The 25,528-nt window shown below is 44.6% G+C and overlaps 2 protein-coding genes across 2 annotated transcripts in view; both read right to left on the bottom strand.

The window, feature by feature from the left end:
• The window catches only part of HSF5 (heat shock transcription factor 5), a 1,208,320-nt gene that overhangs the window by 885,589 nt on the left and 297,203 nt on the right, over window positions 1-25,528 (bottom strand). The gene's annotated exons all lie outside the window — the stretch shown is intronic.
• LOC146859074 (uncharacterized) overlaps window positions 14,728-25,528 on the bottom strand; it is a 143,016-nt gene continuing 132,215 nt past the window's right edge. Inside the window, exon 5 of the mRNA XM_085646758.1 lies at window positions 14,728-15,980. Within this exon, the coding sequence (XP_085502884.1) occupies window positions 15,708-15,980 (273 nt within the window). The 3' untranslated portion in view covers window positions 14,728-15,707. The remainder of the gene's footprint in view (window positions 15,981-25,528) is intronic.

Here is a 25,528-nt window from a genome sequence, read left to right as displayed (position 1 = left end):
GCCCTTTCCACTCGGGTGACAAATGCAAAAACAACAGTTGATGGACAGAATGAAGAACAATGTCATACATTCACCCCAGTACAGAGTTCTGGGCTTAAACCCATCGTTTTTTTGCTCACCATGCCTTTCCAGTTTGAAACCAGCCATATGCAAATCAGTCTTGACCCTGTGCCTCATGGAAATAGTCCAGCCCGAACTGCCAAGCCAGGTCCTCCGTGGACTGGAAACAAGCATCCTAGGACCGGTTTGGGGGTTTCAGCCCTCTTCAGCCAGGATAGCTTGATTCCAGTGGCATGGAGAGCACGGGACCCACGTCTGGGCATACCCTTCCCACTCGGGGTGACAAATGCAAAAACTACAGTTGATGGACAGAATGCAGAACAATGTCATACATTAACCCCAATACAGAGATCTGGGCCTAAATCCATTGTTTTTTTGCTCACCATGCCGTTCCAGATTGAACCCAGCCATATGCAAATCAGTCTTGACCCTGTGCCTCATGGGAACAGTCGAGCCCGAACTGCCAAGCCAGGTCCTCCCTGGACTGAAAAGAAGCATCCTAGAACCGTTTTCGGGGTTTCACCCCTCTTCAGCCAGGATAGCTTGATTCCAGTGGCATGGAGAGCACGGGACCCATGTCTGGGCATACCCTTCCCACTCGGGGTGACAAATGCAAAAACAACAGTTGATGGACAGAATGCAGAACAATGTCATACATTCACCCCAGTACAGAGATATGGGCCTAAATCCATCTCCACTCCTTCACACTCTTCAGCCATCTCGGAGATGGGAAACCTTTCGGCGTAATCTGTACAATTCTCAGGCCCGGAGAGGATGATGCACTCCTCGATGTCGACCGTCTAGACATCGGTTTCTGAGACTTCACCACTTGAACATCCCTCGACGTCGAAGGATCTCTCGACGTCGGTACCAGTGAACAAATTAATTACTGCCTCTTTGATGGCAGTGACGCGTGAGGGGACATCGTTCTCAACGCCGACCTTCTCGACGCTGATCGATCTCACGTTAACGTCGGCGATGGTGAAACCAAGCCTTTTTGACCAAGACTGAGCGGAATCTTCGACATCAGAGGTGTTTTCGAAGTTGGTAGGGTCTTCGACCTCAGTGGTATCCTCGACATCGGTGGTGTCTTTGGCATCAGCTGAGGGGACCTCAACGGCGAATGCCCATATCGGTGTTTATGGTGTGACTTCGACGCCAAGCTGCTGTGTCTCGCCATCGGAGGTGAAGCGGATCTAAAGTGTCGACAAGGAGCAGTCAATGTCGGTTAGTGAGTAGCTGATGCTTGTCTAGACTTAGACTTGCTTGGCTTCAACATGCCTGGCGTCGGCTGCTTCGACGGATATTGAACTTTCAACATCAACAGCGGCAAAGATCTTCCTGTCAACGACATGGAAGCCGACGGTGAGCATAGGGGTATCTTCAAAGCTGATCTTTTCTCCGTCGATGGCAAACCTAACCGATATCTTCTTTTCCCCCCTTTTTTTCTTATGCTCAGACCTTACTTGAGAGGAGGGCTGTTTAGAAGGATGTCTTTGCAGGCAACTTATGGATTCTTTTTCTCTTTCCTGCATGGCATGCAGTTTTATCTTCTCCTTGTCTTGAAGAGTCCTTCTGGAGAACTGCTGGCAGTAGTAACATTTGTCAGGTCTGTGTGTGGATGGAAGGCACACAATACAAACCGAGTGTGGGTCGGATTTAGCCATGTTGTAGTTAACGTAAAGGAGCATTGCCACCTCCCAAATGTCACAGAGCTAGAAGTGAGAGAAGTTTTAGAAAACAAAAGAGAAGCAAGCACTAGTTCTCAAGAAACCATAACACAAATACTAAAGAATATACTATCCTAAGCCCATGAACATATATTGGGCCAATTAACATCAATACCCACCTTAAAACGCCTAAAAGGCTACCAACGACACCCACTACTCCTAAAACATACAGTGAGATAGACCTACCAATACATCTAACATTAATTATTTTATTATTTACGAGACATGTAATGCCCGCAGCTACCCAGAGGCGTTTCCCAGCGCAGGACAGAGGCAGCCAACGGTGCCCGCAGCGGGCAGACAGAAAAGCCAAGTCTTAAAATTCTTACGAAAAGCAAGTTAGGAGTTACAGTTCCTTAAAGAGGCCGTGAGAGAATTCCAAAGCTTAGGGCAGAGGTATGCAGAGGAATGTCCCTTCATGCGGGTAAGTCGAAACATAGGTGTAGTGAACAGCGAGAAGCTGGATGATCTCAACAGACGTGTGGACACACAGGGAGTCACCAGTCATTGAATGTATTAGAGAGGTAGGCCATGTTTGGCCCTGAACATATAGCCAGAGAAACTGAGGCGTACCTTGGCAGCCGTAAGAGTAACCGGGCTGCCGCATTCTGATTGATCTGTAGACGGCGAATCAAGGTCTTGTCTGCACCCCGGTACAGCACATTGCCGTAATCCAATGTAGATACGACCAGAGCCTGAATAACCGTTCTCTGGGCTGCTAAGGCAATTTAGCCAAAGGATCTTTTTCAGCCACTTGAGAACAGCAAAACAGGTAGCAGCAACCATGGACACCTGTGGGTTCGGGGAAAGCTTATTGTGTAAAATAAAGCCAAGATTCTTAACCTTAGTCGCCGGGGTGGGTAACGGTCCAAGGGAGTCTGGCAGGTGTCTGGGTCTCCAGAGATCAAGGATATTTCCCAAAACCAAGACCTCAGTTTTATCACCATTAAGCTTCAGCACGTTTTTATTCATCCATAGGGAGATGTTCATCAGGCCCAATTGGAGCAACGAGGGATCTTGATGTTGGGAAGCTAATAACGAAAAGATGATCTGAGTGTCATCAGCATATGAAAAAAGGGTAAGCCCATACTTCTCAATTACATCTGCTAATGGACAAACAGAAATGTTAAAGAGCAATGGGCTCAAAATGGATCCCTGAGGAACACCAGAGGCCAGAGCTAATGTCTTAGATCCTACATTGGCCGAAGAGACCCAGAAGGGGCGATCCTTTGAAAAGGAGATCACCCACTTCAAGGCCAAGCCTTCTATGCCCAAAGACTCAAGTCTGCCTATCAGAATAGAATGAAACACTGTGTCAAAAGCTGCGCTTAGGTCAAGCAGAATGAGAACAGCCATGCCGCCAGAGTCAAGATGTCGTCTAAGACATTCCGCAACCCCAAGAAGAGCAGATTTGGTGCTGTGTGCAGCCCTGAACCTGGACTGCGAAGGATCGAGAAGCTGATGAGTCTCAATGAATGTGAAGAGTTGAGTGTTAACATGCTTTTCCAAGATTTTGGAAGAGACACGAAGAAGGAAATAGGATGGAAGCTTGAACAGCAGGAAGGGTCCAGATCAGTTTTTTTAGGAGGGGGAGAACAAGAGCGTGCTTCCGGTTCTGAGGAATATTACCTTTACTCAGAGAGGTGTTAAGAAGTTTTAGAATAACAGAACGAAGTTGTCTAAAATCTATGTTTCGCAGGAGGAAGGGGGTCCAGACTTAATAGATTACAGCACATTTGTTATTGTAGCAATATCCAAAAAGGACCATGCCCAACTTTGGAGGTCTCCTCAGGCTTATTAAAGGAAGAGTAACTTCCTGGTGACTTCTCGGAGGGACAACGAAATGCGTGAGGCTCTCTGTCTTTGCAGCATCTGTTGCCAATTGGCGGTGAATTTGATCAACTTTGCCCTTGAAAAAAGCTTTCTAACTCGTCACACTAATTTTGTGAATAAGCCTTCCTCCTATATGTCAAAAATAATAATGAGAAATTAATACTAATATTCTCCACTGTAAATAACTTATTCAAATGATCTGAACGCCAAACATAGATGATTGACGGGACAATTAAAATGTGTCCCAAACCATTCCATCAATTATACAGCATATATGGTGAATTTCAGAACACCAATATCCCTTTTATCTATGCTTTACTTACTAATACACAAGCCACATGGAACTGCTAACCCATGTAAAACAACACACAAACAACTATTACCCACAAAAATAATAATTGGCTTTGAACAAGCTATGATTCCTTCTATCCTTAAAACAGACCCCTACACAGCCATACAAGGGTGTTATTACCATTTTAACCAAAGTATATGGTGTCACCTAAAAAAATTTGCTCTAAGGGTCATACGCCAGTCTGAGTGCGATAAGCATGGCCGTTTGGCTACCGCATTACAGGCTTTACTAAGACCATTGGAAAACCGCTGACACCGCCAGCCCACTCAAGGCGCGGCGGCCGCAGAGCTGGCATATGAGGCTGTGGGATGCTCAGACCAGCAGTGAAACCACTTCCCAATTACAAGTTGCTTTAAGCCGGCATGACTGTGGTGGTCCAACCACCATCCGAAAGGGAGGGATATAAGGCCGAAACTCACCTCTACTCGTCGTCTACCCATCCTGCACGTGCTGACACTGCTCTACCTACCTTCAAAACCCAATCTGTTGCAGTCAAATTCAACAGTAAGTCATACAACTACCTGTTGCCATTAACTCCTCTGTAAAACGATGCACCGCCATGGATAAGGCAAGGGAGGTGGGGCATTCAACTAATTTACAATATTCAGGGACCCAGTCTGGGATTGTTTCTTATCAATCATCAAAAATACATTTGTAGGATGCCATCCTAGGCCAAGACATCGGTACACCATAGGCACACTGTACACACATGGACATGTATTTGCAAATTATAAACCTTGATAGTGTTGTGTGCATTATTTGATGCTCCACAACACTACCTCCTCAACAATATCACACCTATTAATCTATGTCACACATAACATTTGCCCTTTCTCGTTTGTCTGCCATGTTACTACTGATCTTCACTAGTCATACAGCTTACCATTTCTTAAGTGTTGCTAAAGTGACATTGAACTGACAAAAACTACCATGAGACCCTGTCATTGTAACTCTAACCAAGATGCTATAGTGAATTTGACACACGCACATGATTGCACACATCGCAGGTTCTGTTTTGATGTTGAAGAAACATCTGTATTGAAGTGTAAGTAAAGTCACACACGCCTTCACTGCAACAACTTTTGTATTAGACTCTCACATTTCACCTACATGAAAAGGCATTGTCAGTCAATGGGAGTGCAAAGAATCAGTGTGAGACCCATGTAAAGGGAACAATGGAATACTTGCTACGTGATAGCTATGCCTCTATTAAGGGGACCCCTGAAAAGCTGGGGCCCTGGGGCACAGTGCATTTTGCACAAGACTGAAAAACTCCATGTGTACTGGACCGGGGAACTAAAGCATTTCAGGGACAACCAATAGATGAACCAAGTGTTATGCATGTGTAGGCAATGGGTAAGAACAACTTAGGAAAGCAAACACAGCTCTAACAGTTGCACCCATCTAGATGAAGTAGCTGTAAGGTAAATACTGGAAAATAGACATATGTCCATGCAGAACTACACAAATGTATGACAAGTTGATAACCATCATGTGTGGACACACAAATATCTAACTACAACACATCAAACACATGTTCAACTTACATCATAGGGAGAAGTGCCATCTAAATGATGTTGACAGTGGCCAGGCCACACTGAAGTACTCACCACATAACAAGTCACTCAATGAATATCTTTCCCATTTGGATGTCATCCCACATACACGTCCATCAAACATTTCCTCATGTCCTGTCTAACTCCAACACTGTCTCCAAGGGCACATCATACTAACCACTTCAACTTGATCAGCAATCAGGGAACATAACATCAAATAGAAATGTAATGGCAGGAACAATGTCTTCCAAAAGAAGATACGTTTTAACGTTTTATTCAAACTCGAACAACCTATCAAGGGAAACAGAGGCCAATGGCCAGTCCATATCATCAAAATGTGCCACAGCACAAGGTTGTGAGACGTAACTTGCCCTTACTGACAGTGCCAGGGAATCTCCTCACAAAGGTGCATCCATTGGGCACAGCAGGCACCTCTTAGATGGTACTTGGGAAGGGGGGCAGAGGTTTAGGGAATCAAATTGAATTTGAATTTGTAAGGCGCACAGCTACCCTGCAGGTTTCCCGGCACCTGCCAGAAAGCTGAGAAAAAGCAGAGCAGAAGATTACTGGTAGGTGGTGGGTTTCTCCTTGGGAGGGGGCTTCTTGCGTTCGAGGCGTTTTAGAGTGGGTTTAGGAGTTTTTTTCTTATTTTTTTTCTTTAGGGCTGGGTTTGGGGGGTAGGGAGTGTGATTTTCAGGGGTGGAGTGGGAAGTGGAAGGGATGGGTTTGGGTGTGGAAGAGGATTTTGGGACTTTGGGAGGGGTGCCAGGTTTTCAGAGGATTAAGGGGAAGGGCAAATGAGATGGAGTTCAGATTCGGAGGAAGAGGGAGTGAAAGTTTGTGGTGGGTTTGCTGTTTGCACTGTATTTTGTGATGGAGGCTGTTGAGTGGGTCACTGTGAACATATGTTTTTTTTTGGTGGGAGTGTTGTATATGTGCTGGGTGTTGTGGAGGTGTCAGTCTGTGTTGCTGTGATGTCTGTGGGTATGTTTGCGTCTGTGGAGGAGTTTGTGGCTGCTACTGTGGTGTTTGTGGGTATCAGTGTATCTGTGGAGGTGTCTGTGGTTTCTGCAGTGATGTCTGTGGGTATGGTTGTGTCTGTGGAGAGGTCAGTGTGTGTTGGTATGGTGTCTGCAGGTATAGGTGTGTCAGTGGAGCTGTCAGTGTGTGTTGGTGTAGTGCCTAGGGGTATGCTGGGGGTGGTGAGGGAGGTCTCTGGGGAAGGGGCAGGGGCAGGAGGGGGATTGGAAGGTTGAGATGGTTGAAGGTTAGCCGTGAAGGAGAAGGCCAGAGCCTGAAAAGATCTCTGTAGGCCAGAAATGGCAGTGTGAATGCCTTCCATGAAGGCAACCATCTGGGTCATCTGGGTGCTTAGCCCCTGGATGGCATTCAGCACTGCAGTCTGACCCACAGAGATGCTTCTTCGGAGGGTAATAGCCACCTCACTCAGGGCAGCGGGGCTAACAGGGGCAGGGGTTGAGAGTGCCAGCAGCGAAGGAGAGCCCTCCCTTCTTAAGGTAGCAGGAACAGCCAACTGGTGGGGGAACATCAATGGAACTAGGGGTGGTGGACTTGGATAAAGGTGGAACTGTTAATGTTAATAAGGATTTATAGAGCGCACGTAAATTGCAGTAGGTCAGTGCAGGAGCGGAGCTCCAGCGGGAAGGAGTTCCACAGTCTGGGAGCGAATGTAGCAAATCTGCGGCCACCTAGTCGTACAAGTTTCAATGCGGGGATTGTGAGGAGTGAGAGATGGACAGAGCGAAGGTTCCGAGAGGGAGTGTGCCTGACTATCAAGGTATTAATAAATTTGGGGTTGTTGCCATGCAGGGATTTGAAAATAAGGCAGCCAGCCTTAAAAGCACAGCGTTGAGGGATTGGGAGCCAATGCAGTTTTCTTAGCAAGGTGGTAGCTGATTGCCATCTCGGTTGATGAAGGATCATTCTGGCTGCCTGATTTTGGGCCATATGTAGCCGCTTGAGCAAGTAAATTGGCATGCCTAGATACACAGAATTAGCGTAGTCCAGAAGGGAGAGGACAGTGGCTACTACCACTTGGATCAGGGCTTCCTGTGTAAGAAACCGATGTATCTTTTTTAACTTCCTCATTTGAAAGAAGCATTTGGAGATGACCGTACCAACTTTGGTTTTCAGTGACAGGTCATTGTTGAGGGTGACTCCTAATGTTTTGGCCGATGGAGAGGGGGAGGGAGAGCGGCCAAGCTCTGATGGCCAGTAGTGGGGGCCCCAGAATTTATGGCTATCCCCTATAAGAACAAGTTCTGTCTTACCAGGGTTTAACTTAAGATGGTTGTGGTCCATCCATTGTTGGATATGTTGCATGGTGGCCTGAAATTCGGTGATGGAACTATGTGAGTTGTCAACTGAGAACACCAATTGCAAATCATCTGTATAATTAAAGACAGTCACGTTCTTGTCTTTAAGGGACTGGATCAAGGGGAAAATATACAGATTAAACAGATGATGAGAGAGAGCGGATCCTTGTGGAACACCACAGCTAGTTTTGTGTGGTGGAGCCAGAAATTTGTCTTGACGGACGGCCTGGGAGCGGTCTCCAGGAAAGAGGAAAGCCAGCGAGCTGCCGTACCTGAGATGCCAGCTTGTTTGACACGGTCGATCAAGATAGTGTGGTCGACCGTGTCGAAAGCGGCGGAAAGATCCAGTAGCACCAGTGCTTGGGGGGAGCGTTTATCCGCGTTGTCACGGAGAGTGTCCAGGACAGCCAGGAATACGGTTTCAGTGGAGTGGGCTGGCCGGAACCCTGCCTGATAGGAGTTGAGATATTTAGATTCTTCCAGGAAGGCGGACAGACATTTGGCTACGTGGGCCTCAAGCACTTTGGCCAGAAATGGGAGAAGGGAGATGGGACGGTAGTTAGGTAGAAGTGTGGGGTCAGCACCAGGTTTCTTCAGTAGGGCCTGATCTTGTTAGGTCAGCCACCACTCCGGAGTGTCCACTGTAGGATCACTCAGATGACGATAAGATGTGGAACTTGTCCTTTGAGGCACTTGTCGCATCCTCCTGGTCACTGGGTCCCTCTGTGTCTAACAACACGTCGGAAACTGCTTTGACCAGCTGTGTCCCCACTGACGTTGGCCCCTTCGCTTACCCTGGATGTGTGTGAAATTACATTTAGCATGGGTTTATTGCAACTGCATTTTCACACCTGACCATCACAAATCACCAGAAAACATTGAAAAAGTCCACATATCACACCAGCTTCAAGGTTCACTCTATAGGCTTCCGTGTTAGCGTAAGCACATGCGTGCATGCTACATAACCTGCAAGCAGTTGGATCCGCTCATGTCACAAGCACAGACTGGCCCAAATGAATGGCTGGAATTCTCTACACTCCATGCTTATGTCCATATTCAGATAGTTGATTAACTTGCATACTTTGAACATGGTGTATTCCTTTGTGAAGTGATGCAACCAAATGGGATGGATACAATTTTGAGATTTACGCAATGCTGACACAAGGTCCAGATTCCAACAGATCAACTTATCCCTCATAACACATAATGATGTCATGAAGGTCATGTTGAACAACAATGCACCATCAATCACTGCTTTGAAAGACATCATGTCACATAGAAATGATCATTGTACACTGATGATATTTAGTGCTCTTAACTAAATCATTTGACCAATACCTGCAAAGTCAATTGCAATTTCAACACATGTAGTTTAGCTATGTAACACATTAAACAGATAAAGTTCCCAGAAAACAATGAGGTACTAACATTTGGGAGATAAACACTCTGAATTCACAATCATAACACTCCATAAAGCCATATGAACATCCCCAATCCTGCTTTGTACAGGTGATGACACAAATCAGAGATTGTATATCAACAAGCCAATACACCTTTGAAGGTTTTGAGTATCCTTGAACATCCTTTTACATGAAGATTTGGGACCACTACAGTCACAGTGGGCAGGCACATCACATCACTCTTTGGTATTGCATACTCTACTCAGACTGCTTTGTGGGGATCAATGTAGACACACACATAGGACCCCCACAGTTCTACATCTCACTCACTCAAACATGCCACTAGTCAGTAAAGGAGTGTTTAGGAACACTATTGCAGATGAACCTTCAGCTGCTAAATGTACACCGGCCCACATGTAGGCACTAATTCTGATGGCACTAGTGATATTTGCACTCTCATGTCACAGTATAACCAGTACTTACCAATGGGAACTGTTATACAGTCACTGCATGTACTGTGAACTCTATGTCATGTCACATGCAATAGGGCCATCATTAAATGAGAGACAGTGGTGAGGGTACATCACTCCTTACACAATCAAGACCAGTTGCCTGTGTGGTGCAATTGTCACCCACATTTACTGAGAACATGAGATGATTAGTCACTCCACTCAGCCAGGTGTCTGCTCAAAAAGAAAGGATTGGATGTGGACAGGACTCTGCTGTCTTTCAGGTCAGAATGACATTAGCCACAACACAGCAGCTTGCACCTAATACCACACTTACTGTAACAATGACTCAACTAGTGTGTGGCACACGGGCAACCACTAATCTTGGTTTGGATATGCCTGCGTGCAAGACACAAAGCCTGCACAGTAACATGTATGACTCTGTCCAGGACTAACCCCCTTGTTGCAGCTGTTGGGCGGTCAACTGCCCATCAAGGTCCGGGTAGGCCACTGCCAGTATGCGGGCCATCGAGGGAGGTGGGTACTAAACCCGATGAAGACCAGGGTCTGCACCTTCCTGGCGATGGCTTTCTAAATGGTCTTTTTCTGATGAGCGTTGACCTGTATGGATGCCATAAATGTAGAAACAGATTGCATCTAGAAGTTTTATGAGAACTTTCAGCTCGATACCAGCACAGTCCGGGCAGGTAACAGCAGTGGGGCGGTGGGGCAGTGGAAGGGGGGATTCCGAAGGACGATGCAGAGGGAAAATGAATTATTTAATTTTCCCTCTGCATCGTCCCTCGGAATCTTCCCTTACACGGCTTTACAGCCTCACCGCTGTTACCTGAACGGCCCGGCTGCTCGAAACGCATTACGTTGATATGTACCAGAAGCCTTCATCAAGAGTCAACATATTTCATGTCCATGTCACATGCTAAGCACAACTAAAGCATGGATACACACTTCTGATGACTTACCCCAACCCAGGTCATGACCTACAGTGACTAAGCCACCCCACTAACATCATGTAGGCCAGACCCATCCTACATGGAATGCGATGTGAGACACCAAGACACAGAACACACTATTTGGACCTTTTGATGGGAAAACTACCTATGCATGACTGTCCAAACACATTTCCTGCCAGACCCATTTCATTGATGCATATGGTCCTTAGTGGCAAGAACCATAGTATATACAACATCCTAATACTAAGGTCACAAGGTAAGGGCTGGTATGTGTGACACTGAGAGCTACCTCTCTGGTGGTTGTGTGGACATGTGGACTACTTATTTGAGTATCATAGGAAGTCAACATATGTTTGTGTGGTATGTATTGCCATCACAGGACACCCCTTTTATCACATGAGGCACTGCACTGCAACAGTGATGACAATGACCATATCATTGTATGTGTTGTGTGATAGGGAATATTGTAGCCAAGCAGATGAATCACATTTCCAACGTTTTTCAAAAGTAACCCACTATCTTTAATTTCATGTCTCAGATGTGCAATAGGCATCTACAGTGGACGCAACACTGTTAAAAAAGTGTCAACAGACCTGTGTTAGTAAAGGGACAAGCATTGTTGACAGACAGACATTGGCACTGTGTATTAATCAAAAGAAGTATCAGGTCAGTGGATCACCTCAGTCACCATGCCTCATATTATACATATAATAGCTATCAGGGCTACTAGTGGACATCGATGGATCCGCAGGTCTACAGGTATATTACTCCGTGCATCAGTTCTTCTGCCATTGTAGCTCTGGCCCAGGCTGGGCCATAGCCCAGACTGCTCACATATCAATATCAGGCCTTGTTCTCTGCAGGCTGAGGCTTCCTATCTTACACAAACTTCACATTTTTCTCCAATTCAATACAGAAAAGGGAAACGTATGGCCATTTCAAACATGAACATATGGTTGTCTGACACCCTGAAGGAGTCTGTGAGGTTTAGCTACCTCCCAGACAACTGTTTTACAAAGTCTGATATGGGCTGAGTGATAAGTGGGACGGCAAACTTGTCTAACATCATCCTTAACTGATTTTAATAGTATTAAGACATGGTGTGAACCCATACATAACAATATACATATATCATGATGTTACTTCAGAGCTCATTGTAGCTACTGTACTTAGAACCACATTGTAGCCTAGGGGAACAGAAAGGAAGAAGTTGAACAGAGTGAATAACTATTTGAAATAGTTACCTGTTCCTCTGGTGAGCCAAAGAGCTATGAATACAGGGGAAGGACCTCATATACCAGGGTCTCAAGCTCCTCTGGAGTGAAGGGACGGGCCCTACCCACAGTACTGCATGCCATGATTGCTCCCAGAGGTAAAAACATAGCCACTAAAATGGAGGCGGTCTTGATAACAGCAGTGTCAGGAGGCAAGTGAACTAATTTCCAGCCGCTGCGTACATGTGCACACGGTAGCAGCGTCGGTGCACACAGTAATTGGACCACGGCTGTCACTATCGCCAACGTTAACCTATGGCTAAGACCGCCATGCAAGCGACCACCCACCGTGCGGTCAACTAATGCCGGCAGCCAATGTACGACATGTCCTATTAGTGAGGTCATGCAGCTGCCATGTTAGCGGTTGGGAAAACTGTACATAGGCCAAATGTGCGCTGCGCACTGTACACCACGGTTGGCGGTATTTTCATATTACAGGTTCTGCTATCCTCACTAGAGTGGAAATGTACACAATTTCTGAATAGATGATGTGCACAGTTCTGTTACAGACCTGTGAAGGCCAACTTGGGGATCACATGTGGATGTTCAAGATTTGACAATGATAATTTAAAATGTATACTGCTTCACGAAGCATTGATGTTCAGACACATGACTATTGTCTTTCTATTCACATATGTTACTCTTCACACTGTGACCAAATATATTTTTGTGCTACTCCTTATATAGGTACCCTGGGAGAGGGAAACGACGCCAGCCACCTGTGTACCGCCTATTTTCTGACCTACACACCATTATCACAAAGTTCTGTTTAAATATGTAAACAATTGTAAATCTATGCCAATAGTTGGAGCCTGACCTCCTACCTCACCTAAATAATCCTACATCAATACCACCACTAGTGAAACTCATGTCAGTTTTGGATTTATTTGGCCACAAACTAATTTCAATTCATTGTTACTATTTCAGGTGGAATGTCACAATCGATGTTCAGTTGGTCCTCACAGAGGTGTTTACAGCAATGTTGAGACACGTGGGCATCTACATCCAGTTCCCCAGATGTGAGAATTTAGCGACTGCGAAGGCAGATTTCTTTGGATTTTGACACATCCCACATGTGAGACACGTGGGCAGATACATCCAGTTCCCCAGATGGAAGGATTGAGCCACTGTAAACGTGGATTTCTATGGATTTGGACACATTCAACATATTGGCTTAGTACCATCACACGACAAGCAGCAAGTCTACCAGAACAGGAAGCACTACCATTCTATAAACGTGCAAGTTGTCTGCCTAGCGGATTTGAACATCTCAAACATCTGTAGCCAGTTTCCAGAATCTGCCCATGATGCCTACCTACTGCAGAACAGCACCCAACCCCACCTGATGTCAGAACTACTACCGGAGAGGGCCTACTTTACAGGTAAGTGTCATCTGTCCTAACATTGTGCAGGAAATGTCAGGTAGTATGATCTGAATGTGTGTAATTAAATGTTGCCCATCTGGCTATCTTTCATCCAGGAGACTCAGCATATTCCAACCAGCCATGGTTGTTGGCACCGCTGAGGAATTCTACAACGCCAGGGGATGTCCGCTTCAATGAGGCCCATGGAAGAACACAGCGACCAGTAGAGAGGGGTTTTGGGCTCCTGAAAACCAGATTCAGATGTCTGAACCGGACTGGAGGAGCCCTCCTCTACCCACCCAAGAAGGTGTGCAAGATCACTGTGGCCTGCTGCATACTCTACAACAGTGCCCTGCAACAGAACATCCCTTACATCACATGGAATGCAGGCCATGAAGACCCACCAGATAGGGACCCTGGAATGCCAAATGAAGATGATGATAGGTGAAGAAAAAGGAGCTGACTTGCATAAGGATCTCATCCAGAACTACTTTTCCTGAGTGGAAGTATGATGTGAGATGTGATGACTTTGACTAGTCTTGCAACTCTTGTAATGATGCTGTGAGGAGGACGTTAATGCTACATACTGGGAATTTATGGCTCTGGAAAGATCTGGGGGAAAGGTGTTGGTACTGTAAGTGTAGCTTTGTTCAGCTGTGAATGTTGTTTTGGTTTGTGACCTCTAGAAGTTGACAATGTGATGTGTGTCATATGTATTTGTTTTGGCTAATCTCTCTGTGTTGGTCTGTTTTACGTACCTTCACTATATCATCTTCATTTGGACATTTCAGAGTTGTGACATGAGCAGGTATCGCATGCTATTCAGACGTACAAACTAGTCATGGCTTCTTCATGGGGAATCTATGTCACTGAGTTTGGGTGTACAAAGCTGATACCAAGATAGTTTGTACAGCGAGAGGATGGAAGTTACCTGGCTTCCATTGGACTTGTTAATTGGGGTGCGTTGGTCCTAATGCAATATGTGTGCCATCATGTGATCCAACACAATGGTGTGTTGTGGCCAAATCATGCTATCCCTTCTTCACATTGGCTAATTCCTCATTGTCTATGAATTGGATGTAGCCGTTGCTGTGTCTCCTCATTGTAGTGCAAAGTGCCTGTAGCACACCACTGACATTTTTTTCATGACATTCAACCAGTTGCAAGAAACAATGGACTGAAAAGTTCCTGTGGCTGAAACTGCGGTCAGTACTGACACATCTGTTTATTTGTTACTTTGATGTAGAATTCCTTTTGTGAGGTGGTCAAAATGGCTCCAGCTGATGATATAGACCTAATTTGAAGTTGCCTATTGTGTGGGATATTGTCAGATGTATCCCCTTCTACCATGTTGTGAGAGTCTGTAAGTGATTATGTGATCACTGACCCAGTGTAACTAAAACATGTCTTATTTGATTGTATCTGACCTCATGCCTGCCTATGATTTGAACTATGGAATAAAGATGTTGTAAGCCCAGACACTAACATGTGTTGTTGTGACATGGTAGTGATTCTGATCTTAACATTTTTTACAGATAACCTATTCATGCTTCCAGAAGACCCTAATTTTGACATTGCAAAGTTCACATGGAAGTAAACTATCAATATTATTACAGGAGGCAGTGCTTTGGTAACATGCATTTTTATTTGAGTGATCAAGCCCAATAAATCAAGTAAAAAATAAAACAGTGACCACAAAAATATGAGGTCTTCAGTCATGGTGGAAGAAACAATTGTAGTAGAGTCCAATTGTTCTGTATTCCAAAGTCCAATAGACTCCTCCCATCCGATATGAAAAAGTGGGCAGGATTAGTCAAAAAAATGAATGTGTAGCACACACAAGACAACATTAGGGGTGAGGTTTCTTACAGGAGGTGGTGGGTATTGCCATCCTGAGTTCCTGGCTATTTCGATGGACGTCCCCATATTCAGACAGAAGGGGGATCTGAAGCTGTTGAGACTTGCAGGTGTATCATCCTCTATCATGGACCTCTTTTCCTGTGGCTGTGACAGATATTAATGGCACAGATGTAATTGGGCCACAGAAAGGGGTAGACACAGGGTAAAAAGTCCTGCAGAGGGTGGTGTTTATGTTCCTCAGCACCACAACCAGGAAGGCTGCCTCAGTGCAGAGGCCGGCCACCTCACTGCAAACGCCAGCCACCCCTTTGTGGCCGCCCGCCGCCTCAGTGTAGATGTCAACCACCGAGGTGTGGATGTCAGCAACCTCCTGGTATGTGTCTCACTGCAGCTTCATCATTTCCTTGAGTTTAGTCAAAACCTGGCCCATAAGACTTTGGGAGTCCCGGCAGACTCTCAGGACTTGGGTGATGGCATCCTGGGTATCCATGTCCTCTGTGGGTTCACTCTGGAGACTCACATTCACCCTCCCATGACACCTACCCCACCCGGCCCTTGCACAGAGTGCACCCTCCCACTGGGTCCCGGTTCCTCTGTGACTGGGGTGGTGCTAGATGGATCAGAAACCAGGACTGGGGTGTGCAGAATTGTAGTCACAGTGCTAGGTGCACAGGTGGGATGGGCCAGGACCGTACACCTCTTCAGGAGCATTGTCATCACCGAGGGAGTCTTGCTGGGAAGGAGAGGAATTCTGTTCAGTTTACAACCGCTGTCCCAGTGCAGTGGTGGATCGACCTGTTGAAAAATGGAAAACATTGGTAATGTTGGAAGTGAGGTATCTACATCCACATTGCTTGTGTCAAGGTTAATGGGTACCTAGAATGTAACAAAATAGTTAAAGGTTAGTATTGTCAGCTATTAGCTTGGAATTGAAGTTGGTTACTAGACATTTGTAGACATTCAATTGAAATATTAGATTTCATCAGATCATTAGATGTTAGCTATGTGGCATTTTGGCTTTAGGGATAGCCATGACAATTCCAAAACTCAACTACCAAGACAGAGTAGTCATACCATGTGTTTTTGTCCATTCCAAGGCCTAGTTGAGTCTACTGAGGGAAACACTCAGCTTGTTTGTATATGTAGCATTGTTCATCATGTGAGAAGTGCAGTCAAGTCAAGAGGCCTCTGGCAGTGCTAATGAGCTGAGTTTCCTTCAAGGTTGACATATTTGAGGGCTACACCATTGTTATGGTGTTACTCATGCCATCAATAGTTTCAGTTGATGGGTCCAGGACGGGAAACCGTGCTCACTACGCTGTCATTACATCGCTGTACCATTACAACATGGTCGCTACTACGACCACGTTGTTAGTATGCCATGCATTTACATCGCAAGTCATTACAATGACTTGCACTAGGGGGCATTGAGGTATTGGAAATTAATTCCAACACCTTCCCTACTGTTGCGCAAACTGGAGTAGGAATAGTAATTAATACTATTCCTAAGTCCAGCGCGCCCCCTAGTGCAAGTCGTTGTAATGACTTGCAATGTAAATACATTGCGTACTAACAACGCGGTCGTTGTAACGACTGCATTGTAAAAGCACGCAATGTAATACATCGCGTTGCAATATACCAAATTCGTCCAGGACATCATCGTGCAAAGTATGCATACGTATATCTGAGTGGAGCATTGTCTGTACATTGCACAGTCCATGATGAGTTATGATCAGTTGTACAATGGGAGACAAGTGAGAAGGGCACAAAGGGAGTCAAGCAGCTTGGTTAGAGGTTCAGTCACAGGGCCTCATGGTAGTAGCGGTAGCTTTTCAATGTCACTTTCCCCAACACTTGAGAAATGGTAACCTGCATGAGCAGTTAACATTGGTTGTAACATGGGAGACAAGTGAGCAAAGGGCAATAGGAGTCTAGCATCTTGGTTATAGTTGAAATGACACTGCCTTGTGGTAGTTGCAGCCACTTCAATGTCACTTTAGCAACACTTGAGTTATAGTGACCTGCATGAACAGTTAACATCAGCTGCAAAATGGGAGAACAAGTAAGAAGGGGCAAAAGCAGCATAGCATCTTGGTTATATTTTCAGTCACAGGGCTTTATGGTATTAGTGGTAGCTTTTCAATGTCACTTGAGAAATGGTAACCAGCATGAACAGTTAACATCAGTGGTAACATGGCATACAAGTGAGAAGAGGCACAAGTAGTGTAGCATCTTGGTTAGAGTTAGAGTGACAAGGCCTCATGGTAGTTGTAGTCACTTCAGTCTCACTTTAGCAACATTTGAGGAATGGTAACCTTCATGAAAAGTTAACATCAGTTGTAACATGGGAGACAATTGAGCAAAGGACAAAAGGAGTATAGCATCTTGATCGTAGTTGGAGTGACAAAGCCTCTTGGGAGCTGTAGTCACTTCAGTTTCACTTTAGCAACACTTGAGTAATGGTAACCTGCATGAATAGATAAGATTGGTAGTAACATGGCGTACAAGTGAGAAGGGCAAAAAGCAGTGTAGCATCATGGTTAGAGTTGGAGTGACAAGGCCTCATGGTTGTTGTAGTCACTTCAATGACTAATAGTAATCTGCACGAGTAGTGAATTTCAGTACTGACATGGGTGGTAAGTGAGAAGGGGCAACAGGAGTCTAGCATCTTGATTATAGATGGAGTGACAAGACCTCATGGGAGTTGCAGTCACTTCAATGTCACTTTGGCAACACTTGAGTAATGTTAACCAGCATGAGTAGTGAACTTCAGTAGTGACATGGGAGACAAGTAAGGAGTCTAGCATCTTAGTGCTAGTTGGAGTAACAAAGCTTCATTGTGTTGTAGTCACTTTATTGTCACTTTAGAAACACTTGACAAATGATCAGTATACCATAGCTGTTGGCTACATGCATTTGGGATGGACCATACATTTACATTTCCACACATATCATGGGTCCTGGATTGATATTTTAATGGAAATACACTTACAGACAGCATTGCAACATATAGCATGTCCTGGAGTTGGATTAATGTGGTCTTATATGCACTAATACACATTGCCATAGACAAACCAACATCTCGGATACTTTGAGTATTGCATGTTATTAAAGTAGCTAGAGAACAGAATAGGAAAAGCATAGTTGAGAGCAAACAGGACATTGTGATATTGTGACAGTTATTGAAGTGAACTTACCAGAGACCCCTCCCCCTCTACTCCTGACAATCCCTCAGTATGCAGGATAACCAAGACCTTCTCCTCTCAGGGTAAGAGTTATAATGGTGCGCTGGGTGGGCCACCGCCAGTCCTCTGAGTGTCCATGTGGTGGCTGTTGTACTTGGTAGGGACCCTCAGCCTGAGGTCGTTCCACCTCTTCTTAATGTCTCCCCGTGTGTGCAGGGTGTTACCAACAGCCTTCACTCAGTTGGCTATCCTGTCCACATTTTCTAGTTTCGTACTGAGGGGAATAAGCTGGACTTGGGACCGAAAATTGGGTAGCTCTACTCTAATGATTTAATTAACCATGACTGTCAACTCTTTCTCAGTTAAGCTAGTTTCTTTTGCAGGCATGGTGAAAATGTAACAAAAATGTATGTGAATGAAGAAAAAACAAGTGATAGACGTGAAAAGGTTAAAAAACATTTCCAGGTGGAGAGTGCTAAATATGAAGATGAATAAAGGGGTGCCTTCTCTAAAAAGTGCATTAAATGGCAGTCTTGCTGTGCTCTAGTTTGGAAGCAAAGGATGCTGATTAGGGATGGAGTGTGTCTTATCAGGTGTGTCCTCTTGCCAAAGCATTTCAGGTGTGTAGTTTTTAAATCCATTCAATGCTCACAGTTTGTTTTGTGTGTGTGTACCGCAGTGGTCAACCACCGTTGGGTAACCCCCGTTTGTTGGGCACCATTGTGAGACTGCTAGTATGACTGTGCACTCGTAATACGCTCAACGGGCAGACCCCAGACCTGGCATTGTTGGACAAACCACCAACATTTCAGACTGCCGCAGTACCGGCGTGTAGACCAGCGTGGCCACGGTCAGCATTTCAGACAGCACAATTCATACTGCGGCGGGTGGTAGATTGCAGGAGCAAACTGGTTCTTGGGTGGTCCAACCGCCAAACTCGTAATGAGCCCCATAGTGTGGAATATGATCCAACAGCCAATTTGCCTTTGAGGTTAAAAAAATTGACCAACCACTACAACAACCTAATAGAAAGCTTCCATTATCAAAGAAATGAAGACAAGCGTACTTCCTTAATGGACTAGTTCCCGTACACACTGGTTGGCAAAGTGCATAGGTCAGGACATAGACACCAACCCAAATTCCAGATACCATGGTAGAATGTCTATGATAGCACCTTGGCACAAGAAGCCAAAACAAACAATGCAGTGAAAGGATGGAACAATGCCTTCTAATACACACAAGGCAGAACTCAACCTATACTATACAAATTAGTGGAAGCACTACAAAATGAAAAAAACCTACCAAGAACTAAGGGTTGTATTTACAATAGCGGAAAGTGGGACCTCTAACCGCTATCGCGGAGGTCAGGAGATTGCCCAACAAGCAAGCTGCAGTCCAACTGACGCATAATGATATGATCGCCGTGCTTGCGGTTGGAAAGTTCTCCGTAACACGGAGGTTTGTGCTGCGGCCAAGAAAATGGGCCGCAGCATAAGCTACCATAATATGGAGCGCCTCCCTGCACGGTGTGCTATGCACTATGTTGTGCATGGCTCACGTTGCATTGAGGTGAGTGGGGGTACATTGGCCCCCAGGGTCACTTCACAGTGGCCCACTATGGACGGGAGCCCTGTTTAGGGCCCCTGAATTCTTTCTGACAACCTTTTCATGGCGGTGTTCCTGACTTGAAAAGGCTGTCCGAAAGGAATATCGTAATCCCAATGGCGGTGCCTGCTTCGGCACTGCACCATTCGGGAATACGATTCTGACCGACGCCTCGTCTGGATCACTGACGCTGGGAGCGGGGAAACAGTCTTACCCTCAACTGTTGTGGGTCCAACCACCAGGATTGTAATCCGGCGGTGGGACCAAAGGGTGGTCGGACTGCCACCGAAGGCCTGTCAGTGTGCAAATCGACTGCCATCGTAATGAGGGCCCAAGAAAAGAACAATCTGTTACTGAAATTGGCCCTAAACTAAATAAGCACACTAAAACAATGTATGAGATGCTACAAAGTAAAGTAAAAATATTTATAAAGAACAAAGGACTACTTAGTAGTAATAGCCAAATTATCCTGTAAAAGACATATAAACCTACCACAAACCTCAGAAACCACAATATACACCACCATTTAAAAAATATATATACTAATATAATATTAATATATTAGCGACTAAATATTTAAAAAACTATATATTACTCACTGACATATTAAGCATATTAATACTAGCATTTAAAAACATATACAGAAAACAAACAAAACTAAATAATAAACTAAATATATTAAAATAACTAAGTACAACATATATCATGCATAAAGCAACATATTAAATACATCAAACATAACATTGATTAAGACATATCACAATTACGCCTTCAATAACAATATAAATTACACTTAGGGTTTTGTAGCAGCAGATCTCTGTCCAAATCCACATAGTAAAAAGTAGTAATCCAAACAAAAATATTTAGAACGATGTCCAAAATCTCCCCCCAAAAATTAAAAAATAAGGAAAATACACAAGCAATCCCTCGAAGCAATCTACAGTCTGTAGATACCATTAAAAAAACCAGAAAAAAAGATTTAAAAAAGGAACCACTCCAGAAAACGCATAAAAAAGAAATATAAAAAAAATTGGTTTCTAATAAACCAAAAAAAGACCGTCCAAATTCCCATTGAAATAGTTTGGTAACAGAAACTTGTAAGAAATAAATAAAGCACCCTCCCGTACAAAACACGACATTCCCTAATAAATATACACATAACATTAAACTATGAAAAATAGTTACCAACACACATATTTTAAACATACGTTAAACATCCATTATTTTTCCATTGCAAAAAACATAATAAAACAACACAATACAAAATAGAATTAAAAACGCTATAAACACACTAAAGACTTATGAATAACAACAGACAGATCTTTTAAACAAGTGTACTATATCCCCCCCATCTTAGAAACACTTAAAAAACCCTAAAAAGTAACTTACATGTTCCAATGAGCAAAAACACCCATCCGCGAGTTCTTTCTTCCAGAAATGACCCCAAATAACACCAATAGAGTACAAATTATACATAGCGGTAGAAAAAAATATTCGTCTAATAAAAGTTTTTTAAAAAAAAGACTGTATCACCATAAGAATAAATGGGACAAATAGTAACAATGTTACAAAAATGTTTAAAAAAATTATAAATATTACACATCTAAAACAATGTTGTAAGAATTAATACAAACATTATAAAATATATAATAAATAATTCTTTACCATATTTAAAATTATTTAATATATACTAAGAATATTTACGTTAAACAACACTTACAAAAGGTATATAAAAGAATTTTAAAAATGCAGGAAAAAATGTACTATATTTCTAAATATATATAAATGTATATTATGGATAAAGTAGTAAGGACTCATATTTTCTGTGTTTCTTTTACAACTTAAAAAAAATTATGTTCTGTATTTACATAAAATAATACTACTGCTTTATTCAATAAATGTACTTCACAACTGCAAAAATATTGCAATAAGTGTTATGTATTTAAAAATACAATTTAAAAAATATGCATGTGTGTTTTTTATTGTACTTATTAATATATAAATAATAATAGAAAAAAAATTAAACTTTATATATGTGCCGCGATAGTGGCTCAGGCGGTGCCGACACAGTGGACTCCTCAGCTGACAATTAGTACCCCGTTGCCGTCAGTGCAGCAGGATTGCACCAAGCATATTTAGATCTCACAGTTGAACTGGCCGTGTTTTGGCAGCTGTCTCCCGACAGATGGATGCCAACGCAGGACGCTGTCCGAATGTACTCTTTCTGTGACCATTGGATGGTTGCAAAATTCACAAACTTGATGTTGGTTAACTCCCAGTCAGTCAGTCTTGCTCTACATTGAGCACATTTTGATAATACATTTTTATTAGCAGACACTAGCAATCTTTAGAGGTATTGCTTAGCTTCATACACACTTTGACCCCAATTCCATCACAGTCTCTCTCTCTCTCTCTCTGTCAGTCAGTCTCTCTCTGTCAGTCAATCTCTCTCTCTGTCAATCTCTCTCTCTCTTCCTGTCAGTCAGTCTCTCTTTCAGTCAGTCAGTCTCTCTCTGTCAGTCGGTATCTCTCTCAGTCAGCCAGTCTCTCTCTCTCTGTCAGGCAGTCTCTCTCTCTGTCAGTCTCTCTCTGTCAGTCAGTCTCTCTCTCTCTCTGCCAGTCAGTCTCTCAGTCAGTCTTTCTCCCAATCAGTCAGCCTCTCTCTCTGTCAGTCAGTCTCTCTGTCAGTCAGTCAATTTCTTAATCAGTCAGTCTCTCTCTCTCTCTGTCAGTCAGTCTCGCTTTGTCAGTCAGTCTCTCTCTGTCAGTCTCTCTCTCAATCAGTCTCTCTCTCAGTCAGTCCCCCTCTCAGTCTCTCTCTCTGTCTGTCATTCAGTCAGTCTTTCTCTCTCTGTCAGTCAGTCTCTCAGTCAGTCTCTCTCTCTCTCTCTCTCTCTCTCTCAGTCAGTCAGTCTCTCTGTCAGTCAGTCAGTCTCTTTGTCAATCTCTCTCTCAGTCAGTCAGTCAGTCTCTCTTAGTCAGTCAGTCTCTCTCAGTCAGTCAGTTAGTTTCTCTCCCAGTCAGTTTCTCTGTCAGTCTCTCTTTCTGTCAGTCAGTCTCTCTCTCAGTCGGTTAGTCAGTCTCTCTCTCTGTCAGTCTATCTCACTCTGTCAGTCTCTGTCTCAGTATCTCTCTGTCAGTCAGTCTGTCTCTCAGTCAGTCTCTCTCTCAGTTAGTCGGTCTCTCTCTCTCAGTCAGTCTCATTCTAAGTCAGTCAGTTTCTCTCTTTCTCTCTCTGTCAGTCAGTCTCTCTCTCTGTGTCAGTCAGTCGTACTCTCTAAGTCAGTCTCTCTCTCAGTCAGTCTCTCGCTCTCAGTCAGTCAGTCTCTCTCTCTCAGCTAGATGGTCTCTCTCTCTTTCTGTCAGTCAGTCTCTTTCCCAGTCAGTCTCTCTCTATGTCAGTCAGTCTCTCTCAAAGTCAGTCAGTCAGTCTCTCTCTCTCTCTGTCAGTCAGTTTCTCCCTCTCTGTCAGTCAGTCTCTCTCTCTCTCTGTCAGTCTCTCCCTCTCAGTCAGTCTCTCTCTCTCTCCATGTCAGTCAGTCTCTCTTTCAGTCAGTATCTCTCTGTCAACCAGCCTCTCTCCCTCTCTCTGTCAGTCAGATTCTCTCTCTCTCTGTCAGTCAGCCTCTCAGTCAGTCTCTCTCCCAGTCAGCCAGTTAGTCAGCCTCTCTCTCTGTCAGTCAGTCTCTCTTTGTCAGTCAGTCTCTCAGTCAGTCAGTCAATCTCTCAATCAGTCAGTCTCTCTCTGTCAGTCAGTCTCTCTCTGTCAGTCTATCTCTCAATCAGTCTCTCTCAGTCAGTCCCACTCTCAGTCTCTCATTCAGTCAGTCTCTCTCTCTCTCTCTCTGTCAGTCAGCCTCTCATTCAGTCTCTCTCTCTCCCTCTCTCTCTCTCTCTCTCTCTCAGTCTCTCTGTCAGTCTCTCTGTCAGTCAGTCAGTCTCTCTTAGTCAGTCAGTCTCTCTCAGTCAGTCAGTCTCTCTCTCAGTCAGCCTCTCTCTTTCTGTGAGTCAGTCTCTCTCTCTCTCTCAGTCAGTCAGTCTCTCTCTCTGTCAGGCAGTCTCTCTCTCAGTCGGTCAGTCAGTCTATCTCTGTGTCAGTCTCTCTCTCTCTGTCAGTCTCTGTCTCAGTGTCAGTCTCTCTGTGTCAGTCAGTCTCTCTCTCAGTCAGTCAGTCTCTCTCTCAGTTAGTCGGTCTCTCTCATTCTGTCAGTCAGTGTCTCTCTCATTCAGTCTCTCTCTAAGTCAGTCAGTATCTCTCTCTCTCTGTCAGTCACTCACTCTCTAAGTCAGTCTCTCTCTCAGTCAGCCTCTCGCTCTCAGTCAGTCAGTCTCTCTCTCAGTCAGTCAGTCTCTCTCTCAATCAGTCACTCTCCCCCCAGTCAGTCAGTCTCTCTGTCAGTCTCTCTCTCTCAACTAGTCGGTCTCTCTCTTTCTGTCAGTCAGTCTCTCTCCCAGTTAGTCAGTCTCTCTCTATGTCAGTCAGTATGTCTCTCAGGCAGTCTCTATCAAAGTCAGTAAGTCAGTATCTCTCTCTCTCTGTCAGCCAGGCAGTCTCTCTCAAAGTGAGTAAGTCAGTATCTCTCTCTCTCTGTCAGCCAGTCAGTCTCTCTCTCTCTGTCAGTCTCTCTCTCTTTCAGTCTCTCTCTCTTTGTCAGTCTTTCTCTCAATCAGTCTCTCTCTCAGTCAGTCTCTCTCTGTCTCTAAGTCAGTCAGTCTCTCTGTCTGTCAGTCAGTCTCTCTCTCTCTATCAGTCAGTCTCTTTCTTTCGCTCTCAGTCAGTCAATCTCTCTCTCTATCAGTCAGTTGGTTTCTCTCTGTCAGTCTCTCTCTTAGTCAGTCAGTGTTAGACCTGTCAGCCCTTTGGGTGGTCCCTCCTCATCATTATTTATTTTGTCCCACTTTTGCCTCAAACCCTGTTTGAATTTTTCCTTTTTGGGAACCACCAGACTTTTTCGTGTTGCTGCAGATTCAGGGAGCCATTTTATCTACCCCTGAAACTTCTGTCTGAGGGCCTGGAGCACAAAATGGTGGCCACCTGTGACATCACCAGCATCCACTGGAACCTACCAGCACCTTCCAGAACATTCCAGAACCCTGTGACAGTTGGAGGCGGTTTAGAATGTTGGGAAGCTAAGACAGAGAGTTGGCAGTTGGAGCTGGCAGTTGGCACCTGACTGGTGAAGAGTGAGCAGCAGAAACTTGAAGGAGGAAGGAGTGAAGCAGCAGGGGTGGAAACTTGTGCCTGGAGTGGGGTCCATAAACCCACCCTTGATACTAGTCCCTACTGACTGAGCCCAGCCTGGAGCCCTGTGTGGGAAGAAGCAAGAAAAACCATCCTAAGGACCTGGACAGCAGGAACAGGCCTTAGAAACAGAGAACAGCAAGATCCTGACCTGGAAACTGGTTTCCCTGGAGTCCGACGTCGAGTAGCCTGAGACCTGGAGCCCGAGGTGGAGAAGCGGCGCTGACTGGAAAAGCAGACGTCGTACCCGGAGTCGCCGGAGGTCGAGAGAGGGCGCCGTCAGAGGTTGTGAGGAGTACCAGAGGTCAAGG

The sequence above is a fragment of the Triturus cristatus genome, chromosome 3_2 (genome assembly GCF_964204655.1).
Source record: "Triturus cristatus chromosome 3_2, aTriCri1.1, whole genome shotgun sequence".
Classification (NCBI taxonomy): Eukaryota; Metazoa; Chordata; class Amphibia; order Caudata; family Salamandridae; genus Triturus; species Triturus cristatus.
Note: the sequence above shows the minus strand (reverse complement) of the source record. Positions and strands in the feature narration are given on the sequence as shown.